The 17,937-nt window shown below is 71.3% G+C and overlaps 3 protein-coding genes across 6 annotated transcripts in view; 2 read left to right on the top strand and 1 right to left on the bottom strand.

Moving 5' to 3' along the window:
* Window positions 1–623: 623 nt before the first annotated feature.
* Window positions 624–4,974, top strand: NAB2 (NGFI-A binding protein 2). Its single transcript, XM_027727346.2, has 7 exons — window positions 624–683; window positions 1,571–2,378; window positions 2,607–2,740; window positions 3,245–3,296; window positions 3,488–3,620; window positions 3,713–3,913; window positions 4,004–4,974. The coding sequence occupies exons 2-7, from the start codon at window positions 1,578–1,580 to the stop codon at window positions 4,096–4,098; spliced, it is 1,416 nt and encodes a 471-aa protein (XP_027583147.1). The 5' UTR covers window positions 624–683; window positions 1,571–1,577; the 3' UTR covers window positions 4,099–4,974.
* Window positions 4,933–17,789, bottom strand: STAT6 (signal transducer and activator of transcription 6). Of its 3 annotated transcripts, none has more exons than XM_039388387.1 (20): window positions 17,619–17,789; window positions 11,533–11,663; window positions 11,288–11,426; window positions 9,698–9,781; window positions 9,294–9,619; window positions 9,054–9,185; window positions 8,761–8,949; window positions 8,603–8,690; window positions 8,368–8,490; window positions 8,141–8,233; window positions 7,782–7,988; window positions 7,611–7,705; window positions 7,378–7,514; window positions 7,141–7,287; window positions 6,889–6,958; window positions 6,512–6,613; window positions 6,314–6,409; window positions 6,126–6,206; window positions 5,713–5,871; window positions 4,933–5,637 (listed from the first exon to the last, which is right to left on the bottom strand). In XM_039388387.1, the coding sequence occupies exons 1-20, from the start codon at window positions 17,637–17,639 to the stop codon at window positions 5,466–5,468; spliced, it is 2,592 nt and encodes an 863-aa protein (XP_039244321.1). In that variant the 5' UTR covers window positions 17,640–17,789; the 3' UTR covers window positions 4,933–5,465. The 3 variants fall into 3 exon arrangements, with proteins under 3 accessions (XP_039244321.1, XP_039244322.1, XP_039244323.1); XM_039388388.1 differs by lacking the exon at window positions 17,619–17,789 and adding an exon at window positions 14,529–14,755 and having other exon boundaries at window positions 5,466–5,637; XM_039388389.1 differs by lacking the exon at window positions 17,619–17,789 and adding an exon at window positions 12,480–12,646 and having other exon boundaries at window positions 5,466–5,637.
* LRP1 (LDL receptor related protein 1) overlaps window positions 16,987–17,937 on the top strand; it is a 74,388-nt gene continuing 73,437 nt past the window's right edge. For both annotated transcript variants that reach the window (XM_027727335.2, XM_027727334.2), the window contains exon 1: window positions 16,987–17,087. In XM_027727335.2, coding sequence (XP_027583136.1) covers window positions 17,015–17,087 — 73 coding nt within the window. In that variant the 5' untranslated portion in view covers window positions 16,987–17,014. The remainder of the gene's footprint in view (window positions 17,088–17,937) is intronic.

Raw genomic sequence — 17,937 nt, 5'->3', positions numbered from 1 at the left:
CTTTGAGGGGGAGCTCCCGGGACAGCGGGGTCGGTGCCCGCAGCATCCCGGGTCGGTGCCCGCAGCATCCCGGGCCGGTGCCCGCAGCATCCCCGCGCCCGCCCGGCTCGTCGCCGGCACCGGCGCTGCTGCGGGCGCTGCCCGGGAGACCCCCAGGGATGGGGGGAGGCTGCACCCCCCGGTGAGCACGAGGGTTCAGGGTGCCCCCGCCAGCACCACGCACAGGCGGGAGAAGGGGGTCCTGCCTCTCCCACGGCCGCCCCCCACCCCGCGCCACGCGTGTCCTCCCCGGTCCCTGCCGGGGCCGCGGGACCCCCCCGGTGCCGCCGTGCGCGGGGCGCAGCTCCCGGTGCCGGAGGGGATGGAAGGGGGGGGGAGCCCGGTGCCGCCGCCCCCGCCGGTGCCCCCCCCGCGCTCGGCGGGGGCGGCAGCCGCGGGATCCGCCCCCGGGGCCTCCCACGCGCGGCGCAGCCGGGGCCGCTGCTATTTCACGGTCCCGCCCGTGTGGGCGGCGCGCAGAGCGGCGCGGCGCGGCGGAGGGAGCGCGCCCGGCCCGGCCGCGGGACCCCCCGAGCCCCGGCACCCCCCGGAACCCCCGCGCGAACCGGCCCCGGACCCCCCCCGCCCCTCCCCGGGCGCCCGGCGGGGCGGGCGGAGCGGCCGGAGGGCGGTTCCAGGCGGCGGTGAGCGAACGGGGGGCGGCGGGAGGGGTCGGGAGGGTCCCGGGGATCACCGGGGGGAGGGTGGCCCCGAGGGGACCTGGGGGGGGCATCGGGCAGGGTGAGGAGCCTGGGAAAAGGATGGCCCCGGTGGGACCGGGAGGGGAGGGGAGAACCGCGGGGGGCCGGGGCATCGGGGGGCACCGGGGCATCGGGGGGCACCGAGCAGGGCGGGGGGCACTGGGGGAGGATGGCCCCGGTGGGACCTGGGGGGGGACGGGCGGGCCGCGGGGGGACGGGGCACTGGGCAGGGGAGGGGGTCCCGAGGAAGGGGGACCCCGGTGGGATCCGAGAGGAGAGGAGGAGACCACGGGGGGTCGGGACACCGGGGAAGGACGGTCCCGATGGGAGCCGGGGGAGCAGGGCACCGGGCAGGGCAGGACAGGGGGCCACGGTGGGACCAGGGCACCGGCACATCACTCCCGGGGCTGGGGGGCTGGGGAAGCCCCGCACGCGTGTCTGACCCTACACGGGGACCCTGAGGGGGGGCGGGGGCTGCCGGCCGGGAGAGAGCAGGCTGGGCACAGCTCAGGGTAAGGGGTGGGCTGAGGGGGACCCCACTCATGGCTGTGCTGTGGCTGGGGGCTGTGGCTCTGGGAATTGTCCCAGCCCGGAGCACATGGGTGGGACTGGGCGCCCTGTGGGGTTTAGGGACCCTGGAACACCCCGTGTCACCTCGTGCCCCCAGAGTGCTCCCCCCACCCCATACCCTTGGGGTGCTCCCCCTACCCCGTACCCTCAGAGTGCTCCCACTCTGCCCTGCGTCCCCAGGCCAAAGAGTGGGGAGGGGGTTTCTCCCGCGTGTCCATCCCTCCCCGTGGTGAGTCCGTCTGTCTGTCCGTGCACCGCAGGCTCGCCATGGCCCTGCCCCGCACGCTGGGGGAGCTGCAGCTGTACCGGGTGCTGCAACGTGCCAACCTGCTGGGCTACTACGAGACCTTCATCCAGCAAGGGGGGGACGACGTGCAGCAGCTCTGCGAGGCGGGCGAGGAGGAGTTCCTGGAGATCATGGCGCTGGTGGGCATGGCCACCAAGCCCCTCCACGTCCGCCGCCTCCAGAAGGCCCTGCGCGAGTGGGCCTCCAACCCGGGGCTCTTCAGCCAGCCCGTCTCGGCCGTGCCCGTCAGCAGCATCCCGCTCTTCAAGCTCTCCGAGGCCGGCGGGCGCAAGGCCCTCAGCAATGGCCACGCCAGCCCCGGCGAGGCCGCGGGCAAGGGCGGCGGCAGCGCCGGGACGCCCCCGGCCCGCAGCCCCACGGAGCCGGGGGAGAAGCTGTCGCCGTCCGCGGCTCCGCAGTGGCCAGGGAGGAGCACCCCCGAGTCGGAGGGCGGCGGGGACGAGGAGCCGGGGGGTCCCCCCTTCTCCCCGGGCGGGAGCGGCGGGGAGCAGGCGGCGGGCGCGGAGCTGGAGCCGGAGCTGGTGCGGACGGTGGCGGAGAGCGTGGAGCGGCTGCTGCAGAGCTGCCCCCGGGGCGGCGGCGGCGACGCCGAGCTGCGGACGCTGATGAAGGTCAACAAGAAGCTGGCCAAGGCCGTGGGGCACATCTTCCAGCTGGAGGACGGCGACCGGCAAAAGGAGGAGGAGATCCGCCGGCACAGCGCGATCTACGGCCGCGGCGAGGCCCGGCGCCGCGAGGGCAAGCAGCTCACCCTGCACGAGGTGGGCACGTGGCGGGGTCCGTGCTCGAAGGTCCCAGGACGGGCTAGGTTGGGATGAGGCCGGGGCAGCTCTAGGGATGTTGGGTGGGTGGGATCGGGGGTCTGCTCTCGCCCAGGTGGCATCTGCCACCCTCGAGCAGGTGCCGCCTTCGCCAGGGGTCCCGCGTGGGCGCCGTTGTCCCGTGGGCGCTGCCGTCCCCGCTCACGCCTCGTCTCTCTCTGCCCCCAGCTCATCATCAACGAGGCGGCCGCCCAGTTCTGCCTGCGGGACAACTCGCTGCTGCTGAAGCGCGTCGAGCTCTTCTCGCTCTCGCGGCAGGTCGCGCGGGAGAGCACCTACCTGTCCTCGCTCAAGGTCGCCAGGTGAGCCCGGACCTGCTAAACCCCCTCCTCGCAGGCCTGGCTGTCACCCCCCTGCACCCCGGGAGCTGTGCCACAACCCGGCGCTTCTGGACAGGGCCAGGGCCCCGCGGCCCCCAGTTCCCCTTTCCCAGCGTGGGCGGTTTCTGCCTGACCTCGGAGCGTGGGAGGTGGGGAGGATGGGAATGACAGGGATGCCAAGAGTGGGGGGGGGGATGCCAGGCACCAAGGGGTTGCCAGGCGTGGGGGGGATGCTGCTGGGGATGCCCCATCCCTTGTGCCCATCCCCAAAGCCCCCTGCCCGCTGTGCCAGGGCTGCCTTTCCCCTTCACTCTCCAGCTGCTCCCCGCTCTTTCCACCCCCGGTTCCATCTGCGCCAATGCCCCGACCCGCGGCATCGCCCTGCCCGGCAGCCACCCCCCCGGTGTGGCAGGAGGGTGGGTGGCCGTGCCTGTGGGGGCCTTGCCACGACCACCCCCCCTCCTGACGCAGCCCCTTCCCCCCCAGGGCACTCCCCGAGGAGAGCGGAGCCGTCACAGCCAAGCGGCTCAAGCAGGAGGTGGGTGTGAGGAGGGGGTTGTGCGGGTGTGCTCACCTGGGAGTGTGGGTGGGACGGCACAGCGTGCCCGGCACTGGGCAGGGGGCGAGGGGCACCACAGAGGGGTGGTGGCCGCGGGGCTGGGGCCGTGGGTGCCCTGGGGCGGGTGGCACGGGGGCCCCATCACCTGCTCACCGGAGCGCTCCTGGCAGGCGGGAGAGCAGAGCCGGCCCGAGCTGCTGGCGCTGCCCGTGGGGCTGGAGCCCCCCGGGGTCGTGTACCGAGCCAGCCTGGAGGAGGACACGGGCAGCCTCTCCGGGGAGAGCCTCGATGGCCACTTGCAGGGTGAGTTGGGGGTCCCTGCCCTTCCAGGGGGGCGGGTGGTGGCCGGACGGACCCCCAGCCCCTCGTGCTGACTCTCGCCCTTCTCTTGGCAGCGGCGGGGGCCTGTCCCCGGCTGACCCCCCCGCCCGGCACGGCCCCCGACGTGCCCCTCGGCCTGGCCCCCCACGGGCTCTGGAGCCGCCACATCCTGCAGCAGACGCTGATGGACGAGGGGCTGCGCCTGGCCCGGCTGGTCTCGCACGAGCGCGTGGGGCGGCTCAGCCCCTGCCTGCCGGGGAAGCCCCCGGGACCAGGTGAGGGGCTTTGCCGTGGGGGTTCGGGCAGCACCGCCGTCTCCTCCCGTGGAATCGTGCCCTGACGCCATCTCCCCCTTCTCCCCGCAGAGTTCGAGGACGGGCTGGCGGAACGGGGTCCTCCGGCCCCCCCCGAGCCCCCTCGGGGCACCATCAAGGTGGAGCAGGAGACCAGCCGGCAGTGAGGCCCCCGTAGCCCCCCCGCCACCATTAACGAAGCAATAACGTGCTGGGGGACGGGTGCTGGCGGTGCTCCGGGCGCGGGGAGCCTGGGGTAGGGGGGGCTCAGCCGCAGCCCCCCCGGGCCCCCTCCCCTCCCACACCCACGCTCTGGTTACCTCAGCCGCGGCGGGATGCGCCTCCCCGCAGCAGCAATACCCTCATCCCGCCCGGCTCCGGGCCCCCGCCACCCCCCCGGGCCCTCGAGGGACTGGAGCCCCCTGTACAGCCCCCCCCTCGTGCTGACCGTCCTCCCACCCCCCCCGGCCCCGTCACCGCGTGGGGACAGACGCGCCTCCCCCCCCCCGGCACACGCACCGCACCGCGCGCTCCCGCGTCAGCGCTGCCGCCCACGCCGGGCACACGGTCCCCCCGCGCACCCCCCCGCAGCGCCCACGCACCAGCCGCCGGCCCCCTCCCCGCAGCACGTGCCAGCGCACCGTGCACCCCCCCCCGCGACCCCCCCCAGCCCCGCACCGGCTGTAAATACCCGCACGCGCCCCCCGCCCCCCGATACCTGCGTGTGCTCCATGCATGGTCCCTGTGCCGCGGGGGGTCACACGTGCCGTGGGGTGTCACCCCCTCCCAGCACGACGCAGGCGGCGTTTGACGGGCACTGGGGAGGTGCTGCCCACCCCCCACCCACCCCCATCAGCCCCTCGGGGTCCCTCCTGACCCGCCCCTCCCCATTCCCATAAGCCGTGCCCAGCCCCGGGGTCCGTCCCTCCCTCCCCTTAGGCCTGTGTGGTGTCTTTTTAGAGCATTAGCGACTCTTCCTTTGTACCGTGTACAGTAGATTATTTATTTTGTTATTTTGGAATAAAACTTTATTTTATGGCTTACCTTCCTGCGCGCCCCCCCCCCCGCCAGCTCCAGCCCGGGGGGCTGGTGGACGGCTCAAAACCCCAAAGCAAGCGCTGACTGCGGGGGTGCAAGGGGGGCCGCGTCCCCCTCCGCGGGGGTCCCGGTGTCCCCCCCGTCGGGCACCGGGCTGGCACCTCCGCCCCGGCGCCGTTCCCGCTGCCGCCTCCCGCCCCCGCGGTGACTCATCCCGGCGGCGTGGGCCGGGGGCACCGCGTGCGGCTGCCGGTGCCCCCCACGCAGGACGGGGGGCCCCCCGTGCCTGCACCCCCTCACCCGCGGACCCCCGGCGGGGGTGGGCGGCAATGCACGGGGAGGGGGGGGGAGAACGGGGTTACCCGAATCCCCCCTCCCCAAAGGCCCCCCCCTCCCCAGCTGGAGTTTCCACCTCAGCACGAGTCGTACGGAAACCCACGAACCCAGACAAGGCTGGCCGAGGGCGGGGGGGTCCCAGCGCGATGCCCCTCCCCACTCAGGCGTGCCCCGGCCGGGCGCCGTCATCCCAGCGCGCCTCCCCCAGCCCCCAGCTGGAATCGGGGTACTCGCTGTGCTGGGGAGGGGGCGCGAAGGGGGGGAACAGGGTCACGTTGTGCAGGAGCTGCTCCAAGTCCGAGCTGGACGGCGGATCCATGCCGGGAGACATCCTGGGGACAGAGGGAGCAGGGTGAGCCGGGGGGAGTGGGGGGACTCCCCCCGCTGATCCCCCCCTCCGTGCTTACCACCGCGGGGGGCTCTGCAGCGGCACGTCCACCACGCCCGGGAACGGGGGCAGCTCCGGGGGCAGCTCCGGCATCTCCTCGTCCTGCAGCTCCGAAGAGGGACCCCCGGGCAGCAGCTGCGAGGCCTCCCCAGGCAGGTACTGGTTGGGCATGAAAGCTCTGGGGGGACAAAGAATGGGGGGGCTGGTGTAGACCGTGGGGTACCTCGGGGTACTCACCAGCCCCACGGCAGGGGGGGGGGCAGTGCTTGGTCTGGGGGGGCTGGCGTGGGTCTCCTCCAGGAAGCACCAGTAGCGCAGAGCACTGGGAGCACTGGTCAGCTGGGGATGGTCCCTCCAGCTCTGTGTGCCCAGGTGGGGGGGAGAAGGGGGTGCAGGGCAAGGTGCCCCCTCCAGCCACGTGCCAGGTCTTACCCAGGGTTCCCGAAGGCGGGGTCCTGGCACAGGGGCAGTGCAGGGTCCATACTCAGGGAGGGTGGGAGAATTGGAGGTGTCCTGTGGAGAGGAGGGACACTCAGAGTGGGGGAAACACCCCCTGACCCTACCTGGGGGTCGTGGGGGCTCACCATGGTCCCCCCGCCCTAACCCAGCCCCGCTCCTACCTGGGGAAGGGGGTGAGGCTGTCAGGGACCATCACGTTCATGTTGCTCTCAGGGTAGCCCGGGGGGACGGGCTGGGGGCAGAAGGGAGCGGGGGGGCTGCAGTGCAGACACCGAGGGGTTCAGATTGAGGGGGGGGCTCTGCCACAGCCCCTGCCCCCCACCCCAGCAGGCCTGGCCCTGCCCAGCACTGGCACTCACCAGAGGGAGCCTGGCAGTGGCTGCAGGCTCTCGGGCTGTGGCACAGGCACGGGGAACATCGGGGCCGGAGGGGCCCCCATGGAGCTCGGGGGCTCCTGGTCCCTGCAAGAGCACATTGTCCCCGTCAGCACTGCCAGGTCCAGGCTCCAGCGGGGCGCCCGTGCCAGGGGGTGAGCTCAGGGGGTGGTGGGCACACAGACGTGCCCCAGCACAGCTCGGGGTGCCCACGGGGGCTCCTCACTCACCAGCACAGCCCTGGTTTGCCCTTTCAGGGATGGCCCTGCCCAGGGGGAGGCTCGGGCTGGCCGGGGGTCTGTGCAAACCCCGTCCCACGTGCACACACCCCTGGCATGGCACAGCCACGGCCTCCCACCCACCTTTCGCTTTCCACCGTCATCTTGATGGCAGTGGAGACGTAGCCCCGGCCGTCCTTGCCCGTCTGCTCTTCTGCTCAGAGAGGAGAAGCACCCGTGAGCCCCCGCCCCGGCCATGCCCTGCCAACCCTCTTTGCCAGCACCGGCCGCCCCCACGAGCCCCGGGATCGCCCGGGGGAGACCCCAGACCCCCCCAGCAGCATCGCTGAGGTGCAAAGGGGCGGCCCAGGGCCCATCCCAGCTGCCCCCTCTCACTGTTGTAGTGGCTCCCGAACGCCTGGTCCTTGGGGGTGTTGGGGTACAGGTTGCGGAGCTGCCCCAGGTCCCGGATGCGGTCGCCGAGGGAGCGGATGGAGAGGTCCTTGGCAGAGAAGGGCTGGATGTTCTCCACTTGGCTGGAGCCTGAGCGAGGGGAGACACAGCACAGGGCTCCAGCATCACACCTCCAGGCCACAAGGACTCCCCCCTTCCCAGCACCTGCCCCCGTCTCACCGTCCTTGCCCCGGGTGACGTAGGCGATGGTGACGCCCCCGATCTCGGAGTCGCTGAAGCGGAGCAGGAAGGTCCCGTCCGGCTCCGTGCTCAGCAGTTTGCAGACGTACTGCTTGCTGATGAAGCCAATGATGAGCCTAGAGGGGGTGCACAGATGGGAAAGTGGCACCAGGCCCCCCCCAGGGTGGCAGGCTGGGACCAGGACCCCCCAGGCCCAGTCCTGAGGCTCCCACCTGTCTGACCAGTAACTTTTGAGGCATCTCTTGGTGAGGTCGAGGACTCCATCAAACCACTGCCAGAAGGTGAATCCCCGACCAGGGAGGATCTCCTGGGGCAGAGAGAGGCCATGAGGCTCCCCAGGGCTACGCCGGCCCCTGCCCACCCTGGCCAGCCCTTCCAGTCACCTTGTTGAACTGGGCCCAGGAGACGTTGCGGCTCTGGAAGTCCTCGAGACTGGCGCTGTGGTCGTTGAAGATCTTCTGGGCCAGGAAGAAGTAGTGCTCCTTGAGGAGCCCTTTGGTGGTCTGCACCTCTGCCATGAACTTCAGGTTCAGGGTGTCACACATCTTTTCCCAGGGCACCCGCTCGGCCACCACGAAGGGCACCCGCTCCTGTGGCCGGGCAGGGGGGCATCAGGACAGGACCCCCCTGCCTGTCCCACACAGTGCCAGGGCTCCCATTCCAGTCTGAGGCCGTTCCTCCCCCCTCCAGAGCCCACCCAGCCCTGGGTCCCAGCTCCCTCCCTCTGGCTCGTGGCACTCACGATCTCGGAGAAGGCGTTGTCCCACAGCACGGTGGCCTTGGCGTTGTTGTCCTGGTTCCCGTGGACAATGACCACGATGGGCAGAGACAGGACCTGGGGGCAGAGAATGGCCCCCCTCAGCCCCCTGAGCCAAGCAGGGTGGCTGCCCTGGGACCAGCCCAGCACGGGTGTCCCACAGGGGAAGAATCAGCACGTGCAGCCCCATCCCCCGGGAGAGGGGCTGGTACCTGGAGGTGGACGGAGGCGTTGCTGGGTGTCAAGGCCACGGAGGTGCTGAACAGGACGGCACATTTCTCCTCCGTCACTGACTCGGAGCCCTTCCGCTCGCAGCGCTTGATCTTCTTCAGCAGCTGGGGAGTGAGAGCTGAGCATCGCCAGCCTCGGCACCCCCAAAACCCCCCAGAGCCCACAGCGGAGCCCCCAGGGGAGCCCCCAGCCTGGCCCCTTGCCGGTGGCACTCACCACGTTCTTGAAGTTGGCGCAGCAGGTCCCGCTGGTGGGGTTGGTCTCCAGGGCCACCACGTTGTGCATGATCTCCCCCGTGCTCTCGCTGGGCAGAGGGGGGGTCAGGGGGGCCGTGGTGGTGGGGAAGCCCCCTCGGCCCCACACCAGCCTCTCACCTGGGGGTGTTGCTGTAGGTGCTGAGCGACAGCTCCCGCGCCTGCTTCTCTGTCACCATGTCAGCCCTCACCATGGGGGGCTTGGGCGCTGCCTTCATCAGCCGGGGGCCCAGCAGGAACCGGACGCTCGCCTGGAACTTGGTCTGGGTCTTCAGCACCTGCGGGGGCTGCTTCTCCACCAGGAAGGAGCTGGGGGACGAGGGGACACCGTGGCGCCCGGTGTGATGCCCCGCCAGCTCTGCCACCAGCCCCTGCAGCCCCCCATGGCCCACCACGGCCCCTCAGGCTGCTACCTCTTGACCAGGCTGGACAGCACCTCGCTGAAGCGCTCCAGCAGCCGGGGCAGCAGCTCGGGCCCCAGCTCCGCGCTCGCCGCCATCGCCTGCTGCTGCAGCTGGAAGTGAACCTCCACCAGGTCCTCACACCTGCACAAAGGGGGGCCCTCAGCGCCAGACCACCACTCACCCAGAGCCCCTGGGGCTGGTGGAGGGAGCAGGGGCTTGCTCAGGGTCCCCCACCCTGTGCCCCCGCACCTCTTCTGCAGCGGCGCCAGGTTCTCCTCGAAGACGGCCCCGTTCCCCGCCAGCTGCTGCTGCCTCTTCCAGATCTGGATCCTCTTCAGGACCTGCTGTTTGACCGCCTCCAGCTCCTTCACGGCCTCCAGGATGAGGGTGGGCAGCTCCTGGGGGGCAGCGCCGGCCCCGTCCCGCCCCGTGCCCTCGCCCGCGGGGCCGTCGCGGAGCGCCTGGATCTCCCGGATCTCCCGGATCTCCCGGACACGGTGCTGCAGCCGCTGCAGCCCCACGCCGAACTTCAGCTCCTCCTGCCGCCGGTGGAAGCTGAGGGGCAGGTGGTGGTCCTGGGGTAGAGCAGGGCGGGGTCAGTGGGGTCTGTGGTCAGCCCTGGGGCACCCGGGAGGGGGGCAGGGACCACCCACCCGCTTGAGCACGGCGGCCTTCTCGCCCTCCAGGACGGCTCTCAGGACGGCCACCAACCGCAGCGGGTCCCGGCGATAGGTGTTCTGGGGGCAGCCAAATGTGGGGTGTCGGGGGGGGGCAGGACATGTGCCCCCCCTTCCTGCCCCCTCCCACCCCAGCCCCTTCCCACAACACCAGGCCAAGGCGACTCGGGGGTTCCACGACCACCACGGAGCCGATTTCCAGCTTTAAACCCACTTTAAACCGCGCACAGGATCACGGAATATCCGGAGCCGGAGGGACCACAAGGGTCATCGCCCCAACTCCATTGTTTTTTTGTATAAAAGGCAAAAGAATCAACTTCAAATTAAAAAAAAAACCCAAACCAAACCAACAAACCAAGGGGAATTCTCCATTTCTGTGAGCACGGCCTCGAGCCTCGCCAGCCCGACACCTGGGAGAGACTCCGAGCTGCCCTGGGCAGAGCTGCCACTGAAAACAGCGGAAAGGGAGGAATTCCCCTGCTGGTTCCAGCTCCTGTGCCCTATGCCAGCTCCTCCCAAATTAGCTACTTCCCAAAACAACAGCAGAACCCAGCGGGGAACAGCCGTGGTGTGCTCGGTGCGTTCCTGTCCTGGTGGGAGGCAGCTCTGCTGCAGATCCACGGGGGTCTGAGTGCAGCACTGGCAGCCCCCAGGGCTCTTCCAGGGAAAACGTGGGATTCAAGGTGCAAAAGGCCCAGGTTTGGCTCCTCCCTGCACCCCTGGCCCCGTGGTTACCCATCCTGGGGAGCACCCGGCTCCCACGGCAGCACCAACAGAGGGGAACAGCCCGACCGGGCACAGAGAAACCAGGGTTTGCTGTTCTGGGATGAGGGATGGCCAGAGGAGGGAACACGAACGTGGGAGGGCAGCTCTGCTTCAGCAGGAGCTGAAACATCTGCTTGTTTGCTGCAACCATTGCAAAAAGCAAGAGCCTTGTCTTGGAAAGTCACCCTCTTCCCCAGAGGTTGTGACTAAAGCTGATCCCTTCCCAAATGTTGGATATTAAAAATGTCTGTTACCCAAAGAGCAGAGTTTTCAACCTGAACAGGGCTCTGGGAGCGAGTCCTGCTCAGCCCTGGCGTTCCAAGCTCCGCTGGCCAGAGAGGGGGGATAAATCAGAGGGTGGGAGAGGAACAGAGCAATTTCAACAGCCTCAACAAGAGAAACAGCCCCAATAAGAGAAACAGCCCCAAAAGTGAAACCCAGTGCCCATGACGGGAGGAAATGCAGCCCCACACAGCACAGAGGAAGGAGAAATCAGATGCTTGAGCAGAAAATGGGGAAGAATCTGGTGAGGTGGCCCCCGGTGTTGACAGTTGGGGCCATGGGGGGGGGGCTGAGGGGCTCAGGAGGTTCCCTACAGGGTCAGGGTCTGTTTTGGGGGGGATGTGGCAGCTCCCTGGGGGCCACCGGTCTGCAGAGCTGAGGTCAGCCCTGGGACACAAATAACCCCCCTCTGGCATCTGGAACACCCCAAAAAGCCGCTCGCTGAGTCCACACGAGCTCGTTGCCCACGAGCCTGGAAATGGGTGTCACAGGGGGACCATCCCGAGGGTCCCCACACACCTCCAGGCCGTTGACTTGCTGGAGGACCTGGCACTGCTGCCCCTCAGCCCCGGCAGCGCCGCGGAGCTTCTCCAGCATGGCCGAGAACAACCTGCTGGCCACGCTGGTGCAGAAGGCGTCCGAGCCACTGATGAACTCCCTGGAGGGGGGAAAAGGTTGGGAGAATGGGCACGGATCCACCACCCTCCCCTGTGTGACCCCCAGCCCCACACTGCTCCGGGCAGGAAGGGGCACCGGGGACTCACCAGGGCTGGTTCTCCAGCCAGTCGGCCAGGAGGCAGCGCAGGCTCCGGGGGAACTCTGGGGAGAGGCTGCTGAGCTCCTCCTGCGGCATGTGGGACACGATGTTCCAGAGGGACATCTTGGGAACGGTCACCTGTGGGCAAACAGGAGAGGGGATGGGAGCGGGGCCGCTCAGGCAGCCCCCAGCCCAGCTCGGGGGGGGTCGAGGGCCGACAGCCCCTCAGGGAGGGGGGCGAGAGCTGCTGCCTGTCCCTCTGCAGCTGAACCTGCTGCTCCAGCAGGTCAGGCTGCTGGGGGGGAGGAGGAGGAGGAGGAGGAGTGGGAAGACTAATCCGGGATCAGCCTCTTGGGCAATCCTGAGCAGGCAGGAAGGCCACTTGTGCCTCAGTTTCCCACATCTCTGTGGAATCCCACGAGGTGGGTGTCACACAGGGACACAAGGATGGACGGGAGAAGTGCTGCTGGACTTGGCACAGGAGAGTTGGGAGAGCCGGAAGAATGTGAAACCCTGTGGGAGCGGGAGGAGCGTGAACTCCCCCTGAGCGTGGTGAGGCTGCTCTGCCAGGGTGGTCTCACCCAGGGTAAGACACCCTGGTTGCCCCCCAAAACCTCCTCAGCTCTCCCCCCTGAGGAAGGCTCCTTCCCCAGCTGCCTCGGTGGTCTCCACAGCTCATGGAAAACAAGAGAAGGGCTGGAATGAGGCACTAATAGGAAAATGAGGCACAGATAGGAAACTCCACATGGAAGGTCTGGACTGGGGGGGGTGTCACAGTCCCACCCTACCCTGTGCTGGAACCCCAACAGTCCCACCCCGGCCCCTCAGCGGTGCCGACGTCCTGCCCACCCCATCCCTCTTCCTGGCAGCTCCCACCCTTCCTCCCGCCACGCTCACACCCTCCAGCCCCCACTGCAGCCCCGGCGGGCGAGGGGGGTCCCCACGCAGACGCACCTCGCTGCCGGTTCCGCAGGCAGCGGCCGGGGCCGAGGCCCGATCCGGCGGCGGATCCCGCAGCGCTGGCGTCTCACGGCCCCGCCGAGGGGCCGGGGCGCCGGTGGGACCCCGGCCAGCCCGTCCGCCCAGGCCCCGCTCCTCGGCCCCGAACGCAAACAGGGAATCGCGTCACGCCAGGTGCCCCCGCGGGCAGCGCGTTCCCCACGGGCCTGGGCCGCGCGGCGAGAGCCGAGGCGGAGGTGGAGCTGAGAGACTCCGAGAAACCCTGCGAGGGGAAGGAAGCCAAGCCAAGGCGTCACTGGGCAACGTCGCAGCCGGCGCAAACAACCGCCCGCGGCCTTGGCACCGAGCGGGGCCGTGGGGCGGCGGGAGCTCCCCGGGGTGGCGGCGGCGCGGTGGCCCCAGGGGTGCTGCGCTTCCCGTGGGATGAGCCCTCCCGGACCCCCCCATGCCGCTCCAGGGAGCGACCATGGCAGCCGGAGCCTGGCGCCTTCCAGAAACGCTTTTGCTTTCGGCTCCACGCCCGCCCCGAGCAAACAGACCCCGGTGATTCACCGCACGCACGCACGGCCCCAGGGACGAGGTTACTCCGGAGCGGTCAGTGCCCCGTGGGAAACGCAGCCACCGATGCCGGGAAGGCTGCTGGGCTCTCCCCGCTGCCCCAGTGGGATCTTGGCAGGAGGGAGAACCAGCCTCTCCTTTTGCCACTCTCGAGGTGTAATCGCCATCCTCCTCCTCCCCCATTAAACCTGTATTTCTGCTCAGCCCTGGGAGGCAGCTGCTGGCTGGAAGTGCCAACCTGGAGTGTAATCCAGGCATGCCTGGATCTGCTGAGAGTCTGCAGGAGAAGCCACGCTGCTCCCTCCTCCCCCAGCCCAGGAGGAGCTGGGGAGGGGGGGACATGCCTGTCCCCTCCCAGCATCAGTCACGGCAGCTCCTTCAGCTCAGCCTTCCTATCCTAATTTCCATATTTTCCTCTTCTTCTACAGCACAGCCTTTCCTGGTTCCCTCCTGGGGGGAACCTCCCGCGGGGACCCTCCTCCAGGTCACCCCAGCAAAGCAGCCTCCGTGGCAGCTTCCAGCCCCACACCTGCACCAACCGCAGGTGCATCCACTGTGGATGCACCCTGAGCCTCCCGGTCTCCACCGGGCTCGTACCCCCCAGGAGGCACCCCCAGAGAGGAGGCTCCACCGCCCGCTCCCCCTCCCCAAGCCCCTCGGCGCACCCACTTTCACTTCCTCCTCCACACGAGGGGCTTCACTTCCCTGGGGGGGCCCGGGGGTCTCCCAGGTGGGAAGGTCGGGGAGGAGGAGCCCGGACACGTGGGTTTTCCAGATGCTCGGGACACCCGGGCTCTGCTCTGGCTCTGCCCTCGCTGCCAGCACTCTCTGGCCGAGGCCAGGACACGGGACCTTGTGGGACATCGGTGACAGTGCCACGGGGAAGACACCGCAGAGCCCACGTGGTGCCAGGGGTTTCCCACAGCTGACCGCGCTCAGGCAGTGAAAGCTCTCGCGGTGCAGAGGAAGAGGAGCGGGGGCCTTCTCCCTCCGGCCCAGCCCAGGGTGACTCACGGCGCGGGGAATCCGGGCCGGGCCCGCTCTCGGCCCAGGAACTCGCTGTCGGGGTCCCACCGGCGGGACGGGGGGGGGGTCTGGCCCTCCCCACCGCAGCCCCCGGCGGTGCCAGGACAGGGGTGCGGGCCTCTGCACCCCCCCGGCAGCGAGTGCTCTGGACTTTTGACCGGGGTGAGCTGCGTTTCCACCCGCGCGGCCGATCCAGCCTCGACGGTGCCGGTTCCAGAGCCCCTTCCCCGTCCCACCCAAATCACCCCCGTGAGAGGCTGACGGTTCGCTCCGCTCCCCACCCCAGAGACCCCCGCTCAGCCCGACACGCTGCCCGGACCCCCGCCCGCCCCCGAGCAGCCCCCCCACCCCGGAGACCCCCGTTTCCCCCGCCCGCCAAGCCGGCGCCCCTGCCCGAGTCGCGGGGCGGGGCGGGAGGTGCCAGACGGCGGCAGAGCCCCCGGTCCCGGCCTCCGTTACCTGGCGGGAGCCGCCGCGGGCGGGGGGCGGCCGGTCCGGCCGGTCCCCGCGGCCTCTCGCTCACTCCATGGCGGCGGCGGGCGCGGCCGGTCCCCGCGGCGGCCCCGCTCCGCCGGGAAGCGCCGAGCACAGGAAGGGGGAGGAGACCTGCGGGAGGGGCGGGAGGGCACCGGGGCCGGGACCCGGACTAGGCTCGGCAGGACCTGAGACCCCCGGACCTCCCCACCGAGGGGCTGCGGCCTCACACCCGCCCCGTACCCGCCCCCACCCACTCGTGACTACACTCTTGCCCCATATCCGCCCACTCGTGTCTCCACTCACGGCCCCGCTCTTACCCCATGTCCCTCCAGCGGTGACCCCACACCCGCCCCATGCGCTGTCCCATTCGGGCCCCGCTCACTCGTGCGCCCCCCGCCCCATCTCTGACAGCCGCCCCCGCCCCTGCCCTAACCCGGTTCCCCCCCGTTGTCCCCCCAAGCTCCCCGCCCATCCCCGCGGGTGCTCCCGCACCGGGGCAGCCCCGGTCCCGTGGCCGCGCCGTGGCGGGTGCCCCGGGGCCGGGCCGGTGGTCCCGGGCTGCACCTGTACCCCCCCGTTCGAGCCCCGGTCCCCGTTCTGGGGTCCGAGCCCGCGGCCAGTCCCGGGCTGTGCCCGCTCCCGCTCGCCGGTACCGGACCGAGGACGGGAACCGTGGCTGGGAGAGGGGGGGTGCTCGTCGCTTGGGCGGGGGGCTCGCTGCTCGGGGGGTTCCCACGCGGGGGCCGGACGGGCCAATTGCTCGGAGGGACCGCACCGGGCAGGGCCACACCGGAGCCGCCAGGGGGCGCTGCCGCACCGCCGGTGCCACCGGGGCGCCACCGGGGGATGCGGGGCCGGGGCTGCCGGTGCGGGGAATGCGGGGCCCGGGCAGAGGCAGGGCCGCCACCGGAGCTCCGGGGTCCGCAGCCCCGCGGGAGGGGTCTCCGCGTTCCCCCCCGCTCCTCCCGTCGCGGCGCCGGTGAACTCTCCGCGCTGCCGTTACGAGCATCAAACGCGCCCGGGAGGCCCGGGAGCGCGGCTCCCCCACTTCGCACCGGGACACCCCGGGAGGCCGGATCCCCGCCGGAGCGGTTAAGGACTGGGAAGGGGCTTTCCGGCTCCCCTCAGGCCCACCAGCCTCCGGTCCAGGGCGGTACCGGAGGGAGAGAGGGCTGCGGGACACTGGCCGGAGTCCACGCGTGGGAGGAACGAGAATCGCCCCGCTCCGCCGGCCGTGTGCGACGTCTGGGGGCTCTGGGGGAGCGGGAGATGCAGAACCGCCCCCCGGGACGCCCTCCAGCTCCCCGGGACATGCCGTGCCTGTGCTCCCCCGGCCCTGCTGCAGGGGCGGCTTCCCGGGAACATCTGGACCTTCTCCCGAACATCTGGTGCCGCGGCAGCTCGAAACATCTCCCACGCTGCTGCCTCCCCGGGGTGGGGCGGGTCAGACGCGTGACGTCATTTTTAAACATATGACATCACGCGGAGGGGGCTCACGGTGCCTGACGACGGTGCCGGCACCGCTCCCCATCTCCCCCCCTCCGCCCCCGGCCCCTGCAGGCAGCGGCGTGGCCGGTGGGTGACGTCACGGCTCTCGCTCTGACGTCACGGCTCTCAGTCAAAGCTGGCACTGGGGGAGCGATGCCCGGCCCTGCCGATGAACGGGACCCCCCATGGTGGGGGTCGCTGCTCCGGCACCCCGGCCGTGAGCTCTGCGGGGGTGGACGGGGGCACAGCGAGGGTCCCACTACCCCTGGGGACAGCGAGGGTCCTGCCGGCGAGCGGCAAGGGCCCGATGTCCTGGGGGGACAGCGAGGGTCCCGCTGCCCTTGGCGATGACCAGGGTCCCGCTGCCCCGTCCGTGCTCGGCCCCCAGCGCGGGCGCGGGACCCGCAGCGCTGTACCTGCACCACAGCGGAGCCCTGCCCGCACCGGCACCGATACCGGCACCGATACCGGACCCCGGTCGGGACCCCCGGCCCCGCCCACACCCACCGGGGGGCGCAGCCCCGGCACCGCCCGCGCATGCGCGCGCGCGTCCTTCTCTCTCCCCCCCCCCAAACGCCACGCGCGCCCCCCCCCCCCTTCCCGTCCGCGCGCGGCGGCGGCGGCGGCGGCGGCGGCTCGCGCCCGGTGACGTCAGGCGGGCGGCGGCGCGCGCTCCATCGCCCCCCCCTCCCACAGCCCCCCCCCCCCATTGCCGCCCTCCCTCCGCCGCGGCGGCGGCGCGCGCAGCCCCCCCAACCCCAACCCCAACCCCAACCCCGACCCCCGGCTCCTCCCGCCGCCCCCCGGCCCCGCCGCCGCCGCCCAGCCCGGAGGGTCCGCCCGCCCCCCGGCCCGGCCCGGCCCGGCCGCCGGCCCGCCCCCGCCCGCCCCCCGCGGATGTCGGTGCGCGGGCCCGGGACGCGCCGCCCCGCGGGCAGCACGGCGTGAGGAGCCGCCGCCGCCGCCGCCGAGCCACCGGCATGGGGCCGCTGCTGGCCCTCGCCGGGAGCCTCCTGGCCCTGCTGGCCGCGCCCGCCGCCCGCGCCCTCGAAGGTGAGTCGGGGGAGCGGGGGCGGCGGGGACGGACCCCCGCGGGGGGACAGCGGCGGGGAGGGGGGGGCGCCGCGGCCGCTGTCGGGGGCTCGGCCGGGCCGGGGAGGGGGCGGGGGGCGGCCGCGCGTCCCCCCCTCCGCCGCCGCCGCCGCCGTGACAAAGCAGAGCGGGCGCAGCCCGGCCCCGCCGCGCCGGGGGCGACACGGGGGGCACCGGGCCGGGCTGGGGCGGCGCGTCCTCCCCGCGCCCTCCGCAGCGCTCGGTGCGCGCCCCCCCTCCCGCCCCCCTGCAGGCGCGGGGGCCGCTCGCTCGCGCTCCCCGCTTTCTCCCCTTTGCCCGTTCCCGTGGCTCCCACCCGCCCTCCATCCCATTTTTTCCTCTGGAATCCAAAGTTTTCCCTGCAGCCAAGCGGGAAAGTTGCAGCTCGGCACCGCTGCGGCGGCCGCGGCCGGGGGTCCCGGTGTCCCCCGGGGATGCCTTGGGGCCGGGGTCCCCCCCGCTGCCGGGGTGCCCGTGACAGCCCGGCCTCACCCCGCGCTCCCGCTCTTGCATAACCGGGGCTGCTTCTCCCGGAGCCGCGACGCCCGGCTGCGGAGTTTGGCTGTGGCCGGCCTGGTGACACTGGGAATGTGTTTACCCAGCGGCGGGGCTGTCCGTCCATCTGTCCCTGTGTCTGTCTGTCCAGCCTCCCCCCATCCGTGCATCCAGCTCCCCCCGTTCCGTGCGTCCAGCAATTCCCTGCCAGCCGCTCTTTCCCAAGCCGCGCACGTCGCGTTCCCGGCCCTTATTGATCTATTCAGTAAATACTTGAGCTCGTCAGCTCCATGGCCGGGCTGGGAATGTGCGAGGG

Source organism: Pipra filicauda, unplaced genomic scaffold, assembly GCF_003945595.2.
Source record: "Pipra filicauda isolate LSUMZ 115617 unplaced genomic scaffold, ASM394559v2 scaffold640_size194452_pilon, whole genome shotgun sequence".
In the NCBI taxonomy this organism is placed as follows: domain Eukaryota; kingdom Metazoa; phylum Chordata; class Aves; order Passeriformes; family Pipridae; genus Pipra; species Pipra filicauda.
Note: the sequence above shows the minus strand (reverse complement) of the source record. Positions and strands in the feature narration are given on the sequence as shown.

Coding starts and splice junctions, on each gene's coding strand:
- STAT6 (XM_039388387.1), bottom strand. CDS start 17,639: ATGCAAGAGCGGGAGCGCGGG. Junction 8,950..9,053: donor CTGTCCAGCCTGGTCAAGAG/GTAGCAGCCTGA, acceptor CTCGTCCCCCAG/CTCCTTCCTGGTGGAGAAGC. Junction 6,207..6,313: donor AGCCTCACCCCCTTCCCCAG/GTAGGAGCGGGG, acceptor TCCTCTCCACAG/GACACCTCCAATTCTCCCAC.
- NAB2 (XM_027727346.2), top strand. CDS start 1,578: ATGGCCCTGCCCCGCACGCTGGGGGAGCTGCAGCTGTACCGGGTGCTG. Junction 2,379..2,606: donor AGCAGCTCACCCTGCACGAG/GTGGGCACGTGG, acceptor CTCTGCCCCCAG/CTCATCATCAACGAGGCGGC. Junction 3,621..3,712: donor CCTCGATGGCCACTTGCAGG/GTGAGTTGGGGG, acceptor TTCTCTTGGCAG/CGGCGGGGGCCTGTCCCCGG.